Raw genomic sequence first — 18995 nt, 5'->3', positions numbered from 1 at the left:
GGGAAAGACCCATTATGCCGAGAGATGCAGTAACGAGTAGCAGAGGCTACATGAGACAAGCAGCCTGGGAAAAGGTAGGCCTGGTTTTTCATTTTAAAATGGAAGCTTACAAAGAAGGGAGCAGTAATTAGGTTGCAGTGCAAGGGGAGGGAGGAGGGTGCGAGTAGCCAAGATCTTACTTTGAATGTGTGTTTATTACGAGAGGTAAAGGGTCATGATATAGGCAACCTGATTGTCTGCGTGCAAGACCCCAGAATCTAATTAAAGACATAGGGCCTCATTACGACCCAGGCGTTAAGGGGTTAACGGCGCCGTAAAAGGTTGCAGTGCCGTTAACCTCTTAACGCCTTACTATGAGGTCCCTTTGCTGCTCTCGACCTTAACGGCTGGTCTGTACCAGCCGTTAAGGTAGGGACCCGCAAAGGGACCTTGAAGGTAATTACGGTACTGCAATTTGCAGTACCGTAATTACCGCCTTCCCCATTCCCATTGAGCCCTATGGGGCAAAAATGGGAATGGGGAATGGCCAATGGTAAATGGGGAATTACCGCCCCGCCAACCTTGGAATGGGGTGGTAATTCCCCATTTCACCATGGCAGATTCGGTAGTTTACCGGCGTTAACCATGGCGCTAATTGCGCCATTGGTTAACGCCAGGGTCGTAATGAGGCCCATAGTATTAAAAAAAGAACAGTGACTCACAGAGTGATGTCACATTGCGGGAATGGAAACGACCAGCCAGTTAACAACAAGAGACCTAATTTTCTATCCTTGTTCTACATGTATCTGGTTACCTATATTCACATATGCTGGCTTTTAACATTCGTTCTTGGCACTGTAGCTCATCCAGAAATGTTCCTGAACTAGTACAAGCTAAAGTTTACTTGCCTATTTACCACACTGGAACAACATTTACAATTTAGCAGATGTGTCAATGGCAATTCAGATAGTGGCATGTCTCCAGATTGCTCTTCACCAGGATGCCAAGCCCTGGCATGAGGTATTTTGGCTGTGCTTGATCTGCAGCGTATAATGGCACATGATAGTCTAGAGAGGCAGTCACCCTCGGCATGAACTCACCGTGGTGGCTTTCTCTTCCTCTATGGTGCAGTCCTCTTTTTCTTTTTCCAGCTCAGACAGTCTCTTTAAACAGTCCCTCAGCGGTCCGCACAGCCTCGTGTACTCGATCAGAGCAACCACGTACGTCACCAGGGTAGCGGCATCTTCAGAGCTGTATCTGGCAGCGGCAATGGTGATGCCTCCTTTATTTGGGTCCCTGTTGGGGCTGCCGTCTGAGTGGGCAAACTTTTTTGCTGGCGTGACAGACTGAGGTGTGGCATCTATGGAAAAAGAAAGATACACAGTACAACTCAAAAGTGAAACGTAATTGGCTAGGGAAGATCAAACAAGTATAAACATTCCACAAGGACATCATAAAGAAAAGTGATATGGCCTGAAAGCTTGCCCCATCCAGGGTAGGAAACGGGCCGGAACAAGATGGAGGGGTGCTCTGGTAAAGTTTGTCTTGCCGAAGCGCTTCTCTGTCCTGACGCCCAGGGGGTAGCCCAGGAAACTCCCAGATCTGTTCCACAGCCGAGCTTGCACGCACAAGCAACCCATGTTTCAGAAGATTCAGCACCCAAGACTGAATGCTGAAACAGCCAAAGCCTTGCAATTTACAGACATTTCTTTTGTGAGGATGAGTACTGTAACCAATGAAAAGAGTAGATTTCAACTACCATTACTCGCTCAAAAGGGTTTCTTGATGTATCACGATCACTGACATGTTTCAAATGCAAAATTGTGAGTGTTCTTACGTTCCCAGAATGCTCTTTGTCTTTGTACAAATCGCTACGCTTGGGCTCCATGAAGAGATACTAAGCTGCGTGATACACACCTCGGCTCCCCTCCTACCTCGAGGTCCCCCTCTTACATACCAGCTTCCTCCCCTCCCCAAGGAGGAGAGGGTTCCAGAGTACATTGTTTCCATTTCAAGAACTGGCCCCATCAATTACCTGTGCAAAATCACTTCAAAAGCATCATCATAAACAAAAACCAGAATTTGACAATTTGCAGGGAGTGTGGCTCCACCTCAAATACACTGCCTGTAAATGGATCTCTATATAATCACATAATTTTGGATTGACACTATAGATGGAAATCGGGAAATGCATTTCTTTTGTTGCCCTTATCAATATATATATATATATTTTTTTAATTCAACAAAAACATGAAATCTAATACAAATTCAGGATGTCAGACATGCCATCTACTGGATAAAGATCGCTCATATCACAGGAACCCTAAAATCTTTGTAATATGCTGTCAAGTTGAAGACACTAGACACTGTTCACGCAGTACCATGTTTACTGGGTTAATTACCCCACCTATGTGTATGTGGAGGCCTACATAGCACTCCCCGGGCCATTTAGAAACCTGCGGTCCAGCTACACCTTTGAAGGATACCACACCCTTTGGGTTCCCTTGCTACCCTTAAAAAAAAAAGTAAGCTCATGGCCATGTGGCTCTTTGTTTCTGGAGTAGCTGGCTTTCTTGTTCAGGCCTCTTAAAAAACAGGGGGTTGCACAAGTTTAACACTTGGATCCGTGACCCTAAATAAGAAAGAATATGAATAACAAATAATTTGTCTTTCTGGAATTCTATACAATAATTGCTAGACTCATTAAAGGTTTATTTCAGGCACACTTCAGGGGGTGAGTCACTGATTTAGTCTGTTCTTAAACACCTGAACTCAGCCTTTCATCCTTCTGAGGTTGATAAATGAGTACCAACACAGGTTGGGTGATATTGTATGTATATTTGTTCTATATAAAGCACTTAAGCGTAAGTGCTATATAATAACACATCATTATCATTTGTTCATGGACGTCTGCTTGCATTCACAGTAATTTGGTAATATGGGCCTATACACACTGACATTAACGATACATATGGTGATTCATTCTTTTATGAAATGTATATCGCATTACAGCGATTTCGTAACCATATTTTCCGTAGTGTATTTAGGACCAATGCTATGTGATGCCTCTTCCTGTTTTGTCAAGGGGTGAAAGGTTGTGTTCCATTGCTTCCCGTGATGTCACTTCGGGGTCATCACTTCCTGTGATGTCATCAGAGGACAAGGTTTGCGTGATGTCACTTCCGCTACCCATGGCATTTTGGTGAAATGACTTCACTGTACCAGACCATGCTCAAAGGTAAAACAATAAAAAAAAATTAAAAAAAAGTAATTTCCCGGAGGATGAACATCACATATCTTTGAATTCGCCCAAAGCTGCACCTTCTCTGTTGCAGGAAAGAGTTGAAGACACAAGTCTTGGGGCAGGCTTGCAGACTTTAAGCTGTTGCCACAGTCACGTCCCACACCACTCCCTCTAAGGTACTTAGCCACATTCAACTACAGCCACTAGGGCACTGTTTCATAAACACAATTGCAGCATATGTGCTGCCACCAAATTGCAAAATGTAGTTTGCTTTCCGACATGACCACCAAATATGTAAATGTCATTGACTAAAATCCATGATATGCATAGTTTTAACAGTTTATATTTTCGGGAAAATCTGATTGTTTCATAATTCAGCAGATCATCAAGCCCAGCCCTCCTGAAGAATGGACAGTGTCCAAGTCTAATGAACAAAAACTGTGAAGAGGCTGCCAGGAGACATGTTGACACTCAACAACATATCTAAATAAATTAATAACATTCCAGCTGGATGAAATCTATTTTTGGGCTGCTTTCTTTTTTTACGTTACCTTGGCCCATTGTCATTTACCATATAGTGGCTAGGCAACAACTCTCATACGTAGAAACTTAGAATAGCCTATTATTAATAACATCAGCAGTAAACCCGTCACCTTACAACCCTTTTACAGTTATTTAGGGAAACCTATATGAGTACTGTCAATGGAGCGAATGGGTCCACAACAGGCTGAACACAAAGTGTAGGTAAAACAGACTTTTTTTTAATACAAAAAGTCCTCTTGGAACCAAAATCAGAATTGGCTTTTTCCTTAATAGTTCTTTCTCTATGCTTCTGGATATGGTTCAAAATGTTTGAGGGGCTCCTCTTTCACTTATAGTCTCAAAATTAAAGCCCCCCCCCTGCCAACAGCTACCGTTGGGTCTCAAACACTAGCTGCATGAAGTAGATTTTCTTCTTGACTCCCAGATTTGTGCTTAAGAGTTTCTTACACCCTTTTTCTTTTGTACTTCATTGCTACATGTACGTCTCCTGGGCCCATTGTTGTAATGTAGTCTACTATTGTTCTGTCCTGCTGGCTGTAGGTGCATGCTGGTAGAATTTTGGTGAGTGTTATGATTGGCAGTTCAGGAGAACGTTCAGTGAGTGTTGTATCTGAGTGTTCAATGTGTGCCAGTTGGGGGCCTGAGCCGGTGATGTGAGGATGGCCGGTGGGGGTCTGCGTGTCTACATACCTGTATCATGGCTGAAAGTAACAGGAACTGTAACATGTAAATATGTACAATACAGTTCCTGGAATTACATCTGAGGCTCCGCAGCTGGTCTGTGTGTTAACCATTGAGCCCTACCCCAACCACAACACCCATATTTAATAGATTCCTGTACCCTTTCTACCACCTGCTTTGGTTGTCTTCAGTGAATCTGCCAACTCACTACTCCAGCTCCTCACCAGCATGCCATATACTCATTCCTCCTCATTCCAGGGGCTTGACCCCTTCAGATCAAAGGACTTCCCCCTATCCCCTGCCTTAGGCCAGGTATATCCTCTCAAGTCTCCCTAATCCAGGTGTCTGCAACCTACGACGCTCCAGATGCTTTAGACTATGACTCCCATGACCCCCCACCAGTGATTATGGTGACTAGGGCTGATGGGAGTTGCAGTCCAGAAAATCTGGAGAGCCAAAAGCTGCAGACCCCAGTCCTAATCTGATTGTCTAGGTTCTCTCTTCCTTTCTCTTGATTTGTATTTGCATTTTATTTTGGATTTATATAGCGCTTTACACCAAAGCTCTGAACAGATTTACAAAGGTACATCATGAGTCACAATGGGAGGAAATCAAAGGTAAAATAGTTAAGAGGATAACAGATGATTTTTTAGATGAGTACGGAAAAGAAAGTAAGACAAAAGAGAATGGAGGGCCAAAAGGAGCTCATTCCAGTGTAGTATAGCCAGGAGAGCAAAGGAGCAAAAGCAGGTCTGGAGCTCAGGAGGGGAAGAGGGACAGTAAGAAAGAACTGGGACTGCGAGCGGAGAGAATGAGTAGGGATATAAAAAGACACAAGAGAAGACGACGGGGGTAGAGAGGTAATGAACAGACTTAAAGACTAAACATAGAAAGTTGAACTTAAGACAAGAGTGAAATGGAGGTCACAGCAGTGACGAAAGAGCAGGAGAGATACATTCACGCGAGGACAGCGAAATTAGGAGGTGCATCGAGGAATTATAGATAGATCGAAGGGGAGTTACGCAGGAGACGGGCAGACCAAAGAGAAGACAAGAGCAATAGAAACAGCGTGAAAAAATTAGGGAAGATAGTAAGAGCTTGGTAGCATGGAAGGAAAGAAAGGATCAGGCTTTACAGATGTTGAAGAGGTGAGTTCTGCATGAGCTGGAGAGAGAAGAAATATGTTGAGTAAAAGAGAGAGAGATTGCGAGCCATAGATGAAATGGATAAAGCAGAGGGAGGAAAGGAGATAGAAACAGGTAGAAGAGGGGGAGGGATAGACAAAGCAGGAAAGAAAAAAACCTTCATTTTGGAAGACTTAAGCACTACATAGTGGTCGGCCATCCATGATTGAATGGCCAGAAGACACAAGGAAATGGTAGCATGTATCTCAGGAGAGAAAGTGGAAAAGGATAGACAAAGCTGGGTGTCATCTGCATAGAAATGGTGGGAAATTCCAAAAGAGGAGGTAATAGCTGCAAGAGGACAGATGTAAAGAGAGAAGAGAAGGGGACCCAAGACAGGGCCTTGAGGAACACCGTGGGTAAGAGGTCAAGTTGGAGCGGTATTGCCCGGCCAAGAGACAATAGGTGCAGGTGGAGGATAGATCCAGAGAAACCAATAGAAGAAAGGGAGGACAGTAGAAGAGCGTGGATAAATAGTATTGAAAGCGGCAAACAGAACAAGCAAAATTAAGTGTAATGGGTGCTTCGCATGTCGAGCTGAGAGCAGAGAGTTACATGCGGAAAGGTAAGCAGTCTCAGTAGAATGACAGGAACGAAAACCAGATTGAAAGCGAGGGAACAGTGAGTTGGAATTGAAAAAATATAACGTTTGCAAATAAATAGCACCTTCTACAAGCTTGGAAAGGTAAGGGAGAAGGGATATAGGAGGAAAGTTAGATATGATATGATATGATATGATAGTTTATTTATATAGCGCCTATACACAATGTGTTTCAAAGCGCTTCAAGGAGGGAGGGGACAAAGGAAAATACAGTTACATTCAGTAAAAGTCCTTGAAACAATACAAAATGTGAAAATAACTATCGTAATAGGCCTGTCGACATTTCTGATAGTGCAAGTGCATAGAACAAGTAAGGCAAGAGGTAATGGAAAGGAAGGAGAACAAAGCAAGCAGTAACATTACTATGTCTGACGACAATTTACGCAGTGCAGGTGGTAACAAGAGGCGGGGTGGGAGGGGGGGGCAAGGGGACGGAGGGGGGGAGGGAGAACAAGGCACGCTACTGAGCAAAAATGTCGGTGACAGATTTTAAAAGCAGGGGAGGGGGGAGGGAGAGAACAAGGGGGGGAGGAGGGGGACAGACAAGCTGCTATCAAGAGTCACGGAACAGATGATAGGAGTAAGTGCTAAGAGGGGGAAGACTGAGAGGAGGGAAAATATAGAAGGGGGGAGTAAGAAGGAAGTGGAAGAGGATGGAAGTGAGGAGGGGGAAGGGAAGGGGGCAGGAAGGGGGATGAAATGCAGAGCAAAAGAGGGGGGGAGCAAGCCGGGTGAGGGCACACAAACACTCAAGGAGGGGCAGGGGGCGCACAGACACTACGGCGGGGCGGGGGGGGCACACAGGCACTCACGGCGGGGCACGGGGGGCACACAGACCCTCAAGGAGGGGTGGGGGGGCACACAGACACTCACGGCGGGGCAGGGGGGCACACAGACACTCACGGAGGGGTCAGGGGGGCACACAGACACTCACGGAGGGGGCGGGGGGGGCACACAGACACTCACAGAGGGGCCGGGGGCACACAGACACTCAAGGCGGGGCAGGTGGGCACACAGACACTCAGGGCAGGGTGGCGCACAGACACTACGGCGGGGCGGGGGGGCGCACAGACACTACTGTGGGGCGGGGGGGCGCACAGACACTACGGCGGGGGGGCGCACAGACACTCACGGAGGGGCGGGGGGGCACACAGACACTAGGGCGGGGCGGGGGGGCGCACAGACACTACGGCGGGGGGGCGCACAGACACTACGGCGGGGCGGGGGGGCGCACAGACACTCACGGCGGGGGGGGCACACAGACACTCATGGAGGTGCCGGCAATCCGGCGTACCGCGGTGGACAGCGGTAGACATGGCCTTAGGAGTGGGCCTTGTGAGGAGGGCCGGCCAAGCCTGCCGGCCTCCTCATTGGCCCAGATGTAGTGGGCCAGGGCCAATCCCAGGCCACCAGCAGCAGGATGGAAGGCACTTCGGTGCCCAACAAAGAAAGAAAGAAAGAGCCATCTTGGAATGGCCGTGCCTCGAGGACCCAGTAAGGCAAAAACACACAACAACACACAAAGCATGCCAGCAATCTGCAATTTAAAGCCAAGAAAGTACATGTGGCTGATGGCAAAGTCACGTAGTCAAATTAGCAGAGTGCTATAAGTATGCTGTGGTGCCATCATGCGCCGATACAATAAGCCCAGGGGGGCTTAACTGCAGTTCCGAAAATGCACCGTGTGCATTGCAGGGCCTCAGGATGGAAGAGGGGAGGCATCCAGGTCGCAGCTCCGGTCGCTGTAGATGGAAGAAGTGAGGGGAGAAGGCAGCAAGAGAGATTACAGGGCCAGGAGTGGGCCGGTCAAGCCTGCCGGCCTCCTCATTGGCCCAGATGTAGTGGGCCAGGGCCAATTCCAGGCAACCAGCAGCAGGATGGAAGGCACTCCGGTGCCCAACAAAGAAAGAAAGAAAGAGCCATCTTGGAATGGCCGTGCCTCGAGGACCCAGTGAGGCAAAAACACACAACAACACACAAAGCATGCCAGCAATCTGCAATTTAAAGCCAAGAAAGTACATGTGGCTGATGGCAAAGTCACGTAGTCAAATTAGCAGAGTGCTATAAGTATGCTGTGGTGCCATCATGCGCCGATACAATAAGCCCAGGGGGGCTTACCTGCAGTTCCGAAAATGCACCGTGTGCATTGCAGGGCCTCAGGATGGAAGAGGGGAGGCATCCAGGTCCGAGCTCCGGTCGCCGTAGATGGAAGAAGTGAGGGGAGAAGGCAGCAAGAGAGATTACAGGGCCAGGAGTGGGCCTTGTGAGGAGGGCCGGCCAAGCCTGCCGGCCTCCTCATTGGCCCAGATGTAGTGGGCCAGGGCCTATCCCAGGCCACCAGCAGCAGGATGGAAGGCACTCCTGTGCCCAACAAAGAAAGAAAGAAAGAGCCATCTTGGAATGGCCGTGCCTCGAGGACCCAGTGAGGCAAAAACACACAACAACACACAAAGCATGCCAGCAATCTGCAATTTAAAGCCAAGAAAGTACATGTGGCTGATGGCAAAGTCACGTAGTCAAATTAGCAGAGTGCTATAAGTATGCTGTGGTGCCATCATGCGCCGATACAATAAGCCCAGGGGGGCTTACCTGCAGTTCCGAAAATGCACCGTGTGCATGGAAGAGATGTGTTCAAAGGTTTTACAGGATAGGGAGAGGAGTGGCGTGTTTAAAATAAGACAGAAAGACAGATGCCAAGAAGGAGATGTTGAACATTTTCTGCCTTGTAGAAGAGCAGCTGATGCCTCTGCAGGAAATCCTGCCCCCCTACCTCCTATATATTGGAAGCCTGAGATTGTGCCGTGTTTGACACCAGCAGTTGTGCCAATACTGCAGCGTATATTCGAAAGAAGGTACCCATTGAGACAACCCTATCGAATGTATCCCTGAAGGAACGATACTGTGAGGGAGGAACTCCCTGAAGGAATATGAAAAAGAGCAAAGAAAGAAGTCTGTGACGTCATAAGAGTATGAACGACGTCTCAGGATATTGGCTGAAGAGGATGTATCGATCCTACAGAAACTAATGACGAAGTAAAGAGTCACATGAACTTTTTAATATGAAAAAGAAGATTACACGTGCATGAAGTACTGAAGAGAATTAACCGTTCAATAATTGTACAGACGCTGAAACGCAAGGTAGACTAAGTCATCATAGAAGCTGGCTATTTGTAGTGAATAGAATGCCGCCGGAGCCACCATTGTACAGGAGCTGGACATCGGTCTCATGAATTTTAGTAAGCCAGGACCCATGAAGAAGAAAGGGAGAATTGTGTTGTAGAAAGAATAAGCTGAATTTGTGGAGCTGTATGGTGAGGTTTTCTGGCCTGGAGTCAAGACTGAAGCAGCCAAGGTCGGCTATCTATTCTGGAAAGGAGTGAACGTGCGAAGGATGAATCATCCCTTGTTAAGTTGCAGAGAAAGAACAGCAAGAGTGGCAAGTTTTATTCAATGAGAAACCACGTATCTAATGGTTTTAAAGATGACATATTTTAGAGATAGGCATGTATTGTCCACCTGACAGTCGGCAGCCAATCGCAATCCTAGTTCCTATACATAATGTGTACTTAGATGTTCCTCTTAAGCCTATCCCGATCCCCAGTAGGCTTTTTATTATTTGCCACGTAGAATGACGTCACCTCTGACGTATTTCTAGTATAAAGCCTATGTTGCGTGAAAAAGTCATTGAGAGAAATCGAGCGTATGTCAGTTGATGTTCATTGTAACTCCCCGTTTTAGATAATTGTTAATTAAACAGTACTTTGCCATCTTTCTGAGTTGATTTGGTTATTTGGACTCAGAGTTATTCTGTAACACATCCATTGCATGCACGTTCCTAAAGGGCCATAAGCTTACGTGATAGCGGTGCAGGTGGTTAAAAAAGATCCAAACTAGTTGGTCTCCAGAGTTTTCGGACGATCGGGCATCCTCTGCCATTAGCTGGAAGATTGCAGAGTTTCCTGTGGAGAGCGGCTGATAGAAATAAACTTGCAAAAAGAACCGAGATGGTGGTCAGGTCCCTCTTTGACTAAATCCCTGCCCGGTTTCCATGGGGGCCCTGCGGACAGAAGGCAAAGTGGTTGATTGGAGGAGGAGTCGATACTGAAGGCCTTGAGTTGATTAACAAATGGTGAGTAGGCTAAGTGGAATGGCAAATAAGGGGACAGGATTGTGATCATTTTTGAGTAACTGGAAATATTGTGAAGAGAAGAGGTAGCGCCTAGAAGCCCTGACTCAAGGGAGTTAGAAGGAGACTTATCAAATCCCAGCGGAGGTAGAGTGAAATATAAAATGAGTAATCAGGATTAAGTAAAGTGATGTCTCAAACCCTGTATAGGGTATAAAGTAAAGGCGAGGGGAAAAGGTCATCACAGTGTTTATAATGTGTAATGTTTTACTAATCTGAATGTTGTTTGCTGAGTAAAAATATCAAAGAGTGATAGAGATTGTGAAAAACTGAAAAGTTGAGGAGCAACAGTGATTGAGTATAGAAAAGTGATTGGCGCCAATCAAGAGAATAGACAGACTATTGAAATAATGGGCTTGAGCAGCGACTGATGGTGCTTGCACATATTTGTTGTTTTAAAAATGTTGAAAATTGGTGATTTAAGCCAAAGTATAAAGTTTATTTAACAGTCTGTGAAGTATCAACAGTCAAGCAAGACTTGTCATTAAGGGGGATACCTCTCTCATGCACGTATGCAAGACACTGCCAAAGCATGTGCCCAAGCTCAAACAGTATAGTGCGGAATGGGTAAAAGGCACAGCAGATTAAATGTTCATGCCATGGCCACAAGGAGGATCATTGTCAAAAGTGGTATTGCAACACATGACTACATACTTGCATGCTGTATACACAGGGAAGAAATTAGAGAAATGATTCGTGATTTTAGAGCTCTGGAAGATGTACCAAGAGGAAAGACCCACCACCTGAGGAATGGATGCTTAATCTGCATAAGGAGGAAGGCGACGAGCCCTCAGCTCCTCTTACCCCACCTGCAGCAAACGGTGTTGCTACAGAAGAAATAGGGGTAGGTCTATCCTTTAAAGGAATTGAGAACAGCAAAGGGGTATAGTAATCCGATATATGAATCCCCAGCTTATAGTAGTGACAATAGTACTGAGGAGAATAAGAGAAAGGAAGAGATTTATAAGATCATACAAGACAAGGAAGAAAAGAGTGAGCAGTCAAATTTGTTGACAGAAATAGACAGGGAGATGAAGAGATCGAAAGGAGAGAAGGATAAGGCTGACGTACAAAACGAATGGATGGGAGGACAGATATTACTTAAAATAGATGGGAAAAGATGGGAAAAGTATCAAGGAAGTTAGGCAAGGAGAAGATAAGGATGAACAAGAAAGAAAAGATAAAGAATGAGAGAAGAGATTGAAAGAAGAGGAGCAGAAAAGGAAAAGCAGGGAGTGACGAGAGCAGATACATCAGGAGGAGCAAGAGAAAATAGAAAAATGGACAGAAGAACAAAGAACGTATGACAATAGACAGAGAACAATAGAAGAAAGGGATAGAAAGGAAAGAAAGAGAGAGAGAGGTGGAAGAAGCACAAAGATTAAGGTAAAAAATATAACAAAGACAAAAGGAAGAAGAGGAAAGAAGAGAAGGACTAAGGAAATGAGAAGAACACAGGCAAGAGGAAGAAAGAATTAGAAGGGATGCGAGAAAGCGTAGGGAAGTAGATGAAGAAATAGAATGGAAAAGGACACAGCAAAGTCTCAACGCCAGTCTCATTCATAAAGAACAAATGAGGTTGAGCCCAAAAATACGATCAGACAGAGTGGAAGAGATTTTTCCAATGAAGGAAGTAACGCCAGCAGTATCTAGAGTAGCGTTGGAAGAAAGATTTGATGCGGAAAGCATTGGAGAAAGGATCAATAAGGTCTATCAACAGTTAGCGAAGTAGCGAGTATGGAACTCGATGGAACAGTGATCGATCCCCAGTACCTCAATCACAAATTGAGGAGGGAAACCTGTTCAGTGATGAACGTCGAGCATTGTCTTTAAGCAGACTGAACCTAGACAAGGGTGAGGAGGGTGATAGTCACCCTAGTTGGGGACTAGATATGTCAGACGAGGAAAGAGAGTGCAGTCTTGTGGCAGAAGGAGGGAGCGCGTGCGCCCCTGAAGGAAGTCTGCAAATGGATAAGGAAGTGAGATGGTCGTATTTGGAACAACCTAAAGATAGAACACTAGATCTCAATGCATATCTGAGTGTCCCCGAGGACGATCACATTGTGAGAAGGGAGAGTCGCCATCATATGTAAGCAGGTTAAGGTCATTACCCACAAGGAGACAGACAGGGACAATTATCCCTGCCATGGATAGACTAATAGTGGGATCCAACTATGGGACGAGGTTTACGCAGTTTCCCTTGTTAGAAAAAGGGGGAGCAAGACCGCAGTATATTCGGTTACCAGACATTTGGTCGAAAAAAATTGGTCGACCAGACAAATGGTCGAACCAATTTGGTCGAAAACCAAATGGTCGAATTTTGTATATTTTTTATTTTAACCCTTTTTTAAAAATTTTTTTGGTCCCCCCAACCCCCTTTTTTTCTCTAAAAACCCCTTTTTTTACAAAACGAAAACCCGAAAAATAAATATATAAATAAAAAAAAAATTCGACCATTTGGTTTTCGACCAAATTGCGTCGACCAAATTGCAGTCGACCAGTTGTTTTTCGACCAATTGACTGGACACCGTATATTCCATGGCCACAGATGGACAAGGATAACTTAAAATGCAAGCTCCCTAGTTTGACTTCGGGCGTTGGGAAATGGATATACAAATTAGAGAAAATGACAGGAGGAAATACATTGGCCATAGGGGACATAAAAGGTCTCCTCGCAGCCATTCTTGGCTAGAGGGCTACTAGCTTGTGGTAGATATTTGTAGGGTGTCTTTAATGTAAAATTAGGTGTCCACAACCAGTGTCAAAGGAATCTTATTTCTTTGTTACATGTTCTCCTTCTGTCTCAGATCTCCACTAACTTAAAGGCACAGTGTTTAATTGTTATTGGGTCTTTGGATACAATATTTACTGGTGTTTGGGGACAGTGGGGCTGGGGGGCATTGTATCACTGATTCCATTCTGTTCCCCAAGTAGAGGACTTGTTCCTCTGAAAGGGACAATGTCCCTCGATCACCTCATGTGATTGCCCTCTGCCTTGGAACTTGGACTAATGGGGGGCGAGCAGGGGATTTTCCCTATACAACCCCCAGGCCCATTATCTATTAGCTCATGTAGGCACCCAGCCCCTTGGCCACCCCACTAGATATCCCCAGCATTAGAAAGGCGATTTCCTCAGAGTACTTTTATGCATTTGAGAGTGGGACACTAGGGGAAACATTATTGCCTCATCGATCATTGACACTGTGTGTAACTCAAGTGGCATAGTAGGCCCACTATATGTTCGACACTGACATGTCCAGAACTGACTGACCTAACAGGGGTGTATACTTATATATCAAGGGACACTATCATGCTCTAGAGTACAGGCTGGATGTCTTGCTGCTGCAGTCAAAAGGTTTCCAATGGTAAGAAATCGGCAAAACATGACAGGCTTATCCACATCAAGAAGCAAAACAGATTTATAGTCCCAAAACTAATTTTGCATTTTCTATTCCAGAATCGGCTTTTCAGGCTATCTGAAAATCTTGTGCCTTTGTCTTGCTTAGGAATAGTCTGTTTCTGTGTAAATGAGACAGCCAAAATAGGATAATCCCTTTCTTTCCTCCATCATTAATATTACATTTTTCTTGCCTGCTGTCCTGGTTGTTCAGTTGGAACAGTACTCTCCCTTGGGTACAGTGGATTACCATCTAGGGCTGGTTTAGGTGAATAATTGAAGCTGTACATGCTCCCTTCCTGGGGGCACAGATAGTATGATCACTTTTCTTGCTCACACATGTTTTATGACTTCTACTGGTTATCTGAACTGGGGACCAAATGTCTCCTTGTCATACAGTTTCTCTAGTTCCAAGCTTCTTGCCTTTATTGTATTTTCTTCCGTCTATCTTTCTTTCTCTGCTCCCAAATAGTTTCTTTGAAGTGTGGTGGGAAGCAGTTGATTTGGCTTGATGTGAGAAAACTGGAGGGATTGTGTAAGCCCGGCATGTACATTGGTGTTTCATACATCACTTCATAATGTGTTTTACCATCGCATTGTGATTGCCGTGCCAAATTATTTATGTTCTCATTACTAAGGGCAAGTGATCTACCCAGTTACCACCGGAGCCAAGGATACATTTAGTCACAGCCTAAACCCCCAACATGGCAGGGCTTCCCTTAAGGCTTTGCCTGAAAAGGCAGAACCATTTTCGGCTTCAAGTGATTTTGGTGCTGTCCTAGTCGTAAAAGATCGTAAATCCTTTATGACTGCCTTACAATCAGCTTTCCTCTGTGGAATGATTCAGGTGACCATTTACATGTGTGATCCATTTACATACATTCAAATGGTACTGTTGCCCTCAGTAGAGGAGTCTTTTTTTGACTTACTTGAATGATCTTCTGTTGTCTGCAAACTTAATGAACGATAAACTTTGAACTTTCTTGTATCTTTTCTCTGTTCTGGCCTCCAATATGTGACACTTGCTGAGCTGCTGCTAATATTCCAAAATGGCTAGTAGCTAAACTTGTATGTACAACAAATATCCATTTTAATCTGCCCTGCTTGCTTTAAGTAGCCTTTGCATCGAGTCTCTGATCTTTTTGAGGATTGTAACCAATTCAGTATTGTCTTTTATATGGTATGAATAAGTGTTAGGGTTTCCTTTCAGGTTCGAACAGCTTGCTTCTTGGGAGACTAGTATAGTCTCATTGATGTATGCATGGGTGCATGTTAAAACTGCCACCACAGATCTTATATGTAGTATGATCTCTATTGGGCAGGTTTTGGCAGTACAATGCCACCACTTTATACAGACCGGTTCTATGTGGCTTAATGGGCCTGACCCACACAAAAGGATTTCATTCTTTGATGCTTCAAAACCTTTTGCCAGGCACTTTAGATACTATTGATGTCCATTTACAGTCTATCAAAGGTTTCTGTAACAATCAGTGCAGGTCGAATGTGTATCCTATGACTACAAAGGCTGAATATGAGGCAATACGTGTTGGATTGTCTGGGCCTTTTTCAGACCTTTTAAACAGGCAGTGTTGGTTCACAAGATGAGTGGTTGCTTCTCCAGTAGGAGGCTTTAATTTCATGATATATGTGAGAGTGGTAGTCAGGCATTTTGTGATTGTGAGCTGTACTTTAATTTCCTTAACTCGTCTTTTGTAGGCGTTTGAGCCTTCATCATTCCAACATGGTAGGTAAAGTTATGGGGACTGACAAACATGACCTTGTACTCTTGGCAGCATCAAACTCCCATCAATGTTCTCCAACTGCCTCTCACCCACCATCTGTGCTGAAAGCAGGACAGCTTTCTCTGTCAGTACGGTCTTCCGTTGGGCCTATTTAGACATCAGATCCGAGACTGGTATTTTTTCTGCATGGGACAGGGGCTGGAGATTGTGGTGGCGTGTAGCGTGCAACTGTTGGGATGTTCATCCAGTTAAGACTCTTGTGGTTTGTGTAATTCACAGATTCCCCATGGGAACACAAATATCACAAGCTCCCAAGCAGAAAACATAGCATATAGTGGTTTCAGGAACATTATAGGTGATTTCGAAATTACCTGAGTAGATAGAGTACCATTGTTGTTTCTTCAAAGGCTGCTAGATTGGTGATGCGTGTGACATGTCCCTGCAGATTTGTCCCTCCTGTCTAGGTTCTGCCTTCACTATATGGGACAACCTAAAGGCCAATGCCTTATCTACCTAAACACCCTCAGGTACCTCCTAGACTGTCCCTACAATACCAATGTATTTGTTTGACTAAAAAGGGATTATAGGGTCTGCCTTCCAGACATGCAGCCCGATTCGGTCTCCTTCCTGTCATGCCCACATACTCCTCATCATCTCTCTGTCTGATATTCTCCTCTTATTACTCTTTCCTACTGCCAACTCCACCCACCTTCACTCTTTCTATGCCATGCGTCTTCCACTTCTGTCCCTCCAATGTCTCTTGCTTCTCCTATGTCTTGCCTGCACCCGTTGATGTTATCAACCTTCCACCACACTAACACTCCCCTCCTTCACACTACTAAACTCCACACCACCTTCTTCGCAGACCCCCCTCTTTCACTCTTGCATTCGCTTCACATTTACTCTCTACACTCACTCTCCTAATAGCATTCACTAGTCTCTGACACACACTTGGAACGCAGTACCACTTGCAATCACCAACCAATACCTCACCTACTCTACCATTCGCCTCCCCATTCCTCTCCATCTTCCTTCCCCTTTCTGGCCTCTTGGTCCACCACCCTCTCCTTCTCCGACCTCACTGGATGAATCAAAACCTCATGTTTCCTGGTGGCTCTTATTCTCCACCCCCTCCTCTGGTTGGTCATCTGGCCCTGAGGGATCAGAATTTTAGAAGGTTTTAAAGAGCGCGCTAATCCACACCCATTTTCCCTGCATGGGGGCGGCTGAACTGCAACAATGGCGGCCTGAACTGCAAAATGTATGAGTTCGTGTTAGGGGACCATGATGCGGTGCTCCTTCAGGTAAGTTCAGTTCTTGTGGTTTGCGGCTCGGTTTTAAGTCCCTGGGGGTCTAGATAACTTCAGTGGTTTTGGGACCTTTCCTGCTGAGGCTGGGGTTTGGTGCAGGTCTTCTGAAACAGAAGTGTAGGAGCTCCGGCTCTTCGTTCAGTTGTTCTCTGTTCCAGCAGTGTTTATATGTGGATTGTGTAAGGGCTTAAGGCCGGGAACCTAAGAGCTTTGACTCTCTTTCTGCTAGTTCTCTATCCCCGGTTGGGGTCTGGATTGCGTGGGAGGCTGATGGTTTTCTGGCCTGCGGGTGGGCTCGTGATTGTGGCTTCTCTGGAATTTCTTGAAATGAAAGAAAGAACATTGCCAGCACTTTAGTTACGAGGTATGGGTTGATGCAAATTAGTATGTATTGACTAGCAATTGAGGAGGGTACAAAAACTGGGGGCCTCTCAATTGTGCCCCTCCCACCCCCCGGGTTAGTACCATCTCTAGATTCCTCACTGGTATGCCTCCCATTCCACTGACTGCATCCGTTACCACCACCCTTTGCTCTAAGTCCTCCCCCCACGCCCTGACCACTAGCTGATGTATTCCTCCCCGTACCCTCATAGGACGTGTTATGTAATTTTTTAACCTCTTGGAGGCGTAGGCCTAATAATGGGAAATCCGTGCTGAGAAGAACCCCTTCTTTGGGGGGGGGGGGCTAGCATTACAATAATGGCCAGCATTATTTTTTTCTTTTGCATCTGAAGGGTGATGTCAGCTTGGGGGATAGATCCATCTTTCCATGGACACACAAAATGTGGGTCAAGCTTCCTGGTTGTAATTATTCAAAACCGATCATGTTTGCCCAGACAGCGGTTATCTCTAGGAGGGCTTTGGCGGGAGACCTTGAACCAACACAAGGAGATGAAATCTGTGGTCTGTTTCTCCCATATTGCATACTATCCATGCTTCGGGCTCTGGTCTTTCCTCGTTGTCAGGGAACAGATTTGCAACGTATTCCAACTCAAGCGCTTCCTCCATTCACTTTATTGGATCTTTTGTCTCTAGAAATGGGCTTGTGCTCGTACAGCGAAGCCCAATTTCCATCAGTACCTTCTTGGGGTTCTTGCAGAGAAATGAGGCTAGGTGCCCAGGTTTCCTGCATATATAACACCTTATGAACTTGGGGTTGGGTGGAGATCTGGATTTTCACCTGTCTGTTGGAGAAGGAGTCCTCGGCTTAATCTCGGGGGTGGTCGCATTGGTAGGGCTCTTATATTTAGGCTCTCTTCCCTCGAACCACTGTTTTTGTGTCACTGAGCTTCTTGGGTCCCACGCTGTTTTCTCAGGCATACATGGCTTTTTGGTGGGCATGAGCTGTTTGTATGGCTTCTTCCAAAGTGGGCTCATGTAGCTGCCATATAGCCTTCTGTAGATAAGGTGGTAGGGCATCTATGAATTGTTCCAGTACCGCCATGTCCTTCAATTCTTTACAGGTTTTATCTGTCAACCACTTGTTGAGTAAATCCCTTACTGTACAGGAGAGTTCCTGAGGCGTTTCTCCTTGATGCAGCCGTAGGTGAAAAAGCTGAAATTGGTAATGCACTCTGACCTGCCGTATTCTCTGTAGGATACCCTTCTTCAACTCTTCATAGGGAGTTCTCCCATCAGGATTGAGGGCTTGAAAAGCTGGTTGGGCTTCCCAAGTTAGCAATGGGGCAACATATCTAGCCCAATGATCACAGTGCCACTGTGCTGTTTTGGTAATCGTCTTGAAGTTTATGAAAAAACTGGCAGGACCTTTATCAGTGCTGGATTTTTGTAGGTTCGCTAGGGGTACTGCTGATTGCTCTTGTCTCTCAGTAATCCTATCCTGTAACACTGTTGGTGTGTCCTGATTATGTCAACTGATGGCTCTCAACAGGTCCTCCATATAGGTGTTAAATGGTTCTGGGAGAACAGGGCTCTTCCCACGACTTGAATATACCACTACCTGTTCTTCCTTGTCTGAGCTGGTAGGGCTCCACCACTGCTGGAAATCAGGGCTGGCAGGGAAGGCTTGTAGCCCGCTTTCACTACTTTGGTTGCTTCTCCAGGGCTGGTTCTCTCTCTGGCTTCCTGTATTTCGTCTAACTTCTATTGGGGTCGTCAGCCAGGCTGG

General features: G+C 45.6%; 1 protein-coding gene across 1 annotated transcript in view; it reads right to left on the bottom strand.

Annotated features, from left to right (window-relative positions):
• LOC138452855 (uncharacterized) overlaps nt 1-18995 on the bottom strand; it is a 1928742-nt gene that overhangs the window by 353804 nt on the left and 1555943 nt on the right. The window contains exon 82 of the mRNA XM_069605205.1: nt 1080-1339. Within this exon, the coding sequence (XP_069461306.1) occupies nt 1080-1339 (260 nt within the window). The remainder of the gene's footprint in view (nt 1-1079; nt 1340-18995) is intronic.

This window comes from Ambystoma mexicanum, chromosome 4p (assembly GCF_040938575.1).
Source record: "Ambystoma mexicanum isolate Mex_15411 chromosome 4p, UKY_AmexF1_1, whole genome shotgun sequence".
NCBI classification, from domain to species: Eukaryota; Metazoa; Chordata; class Amphibia; order Caudata; family Ambystomatidae; genus Ambystoma; species Ambystoma mexicanum.
Note: the sequence above shows the minus strand (reverse complement) of the source record. Positions and strands in the feature narration are given on the sequence as shown.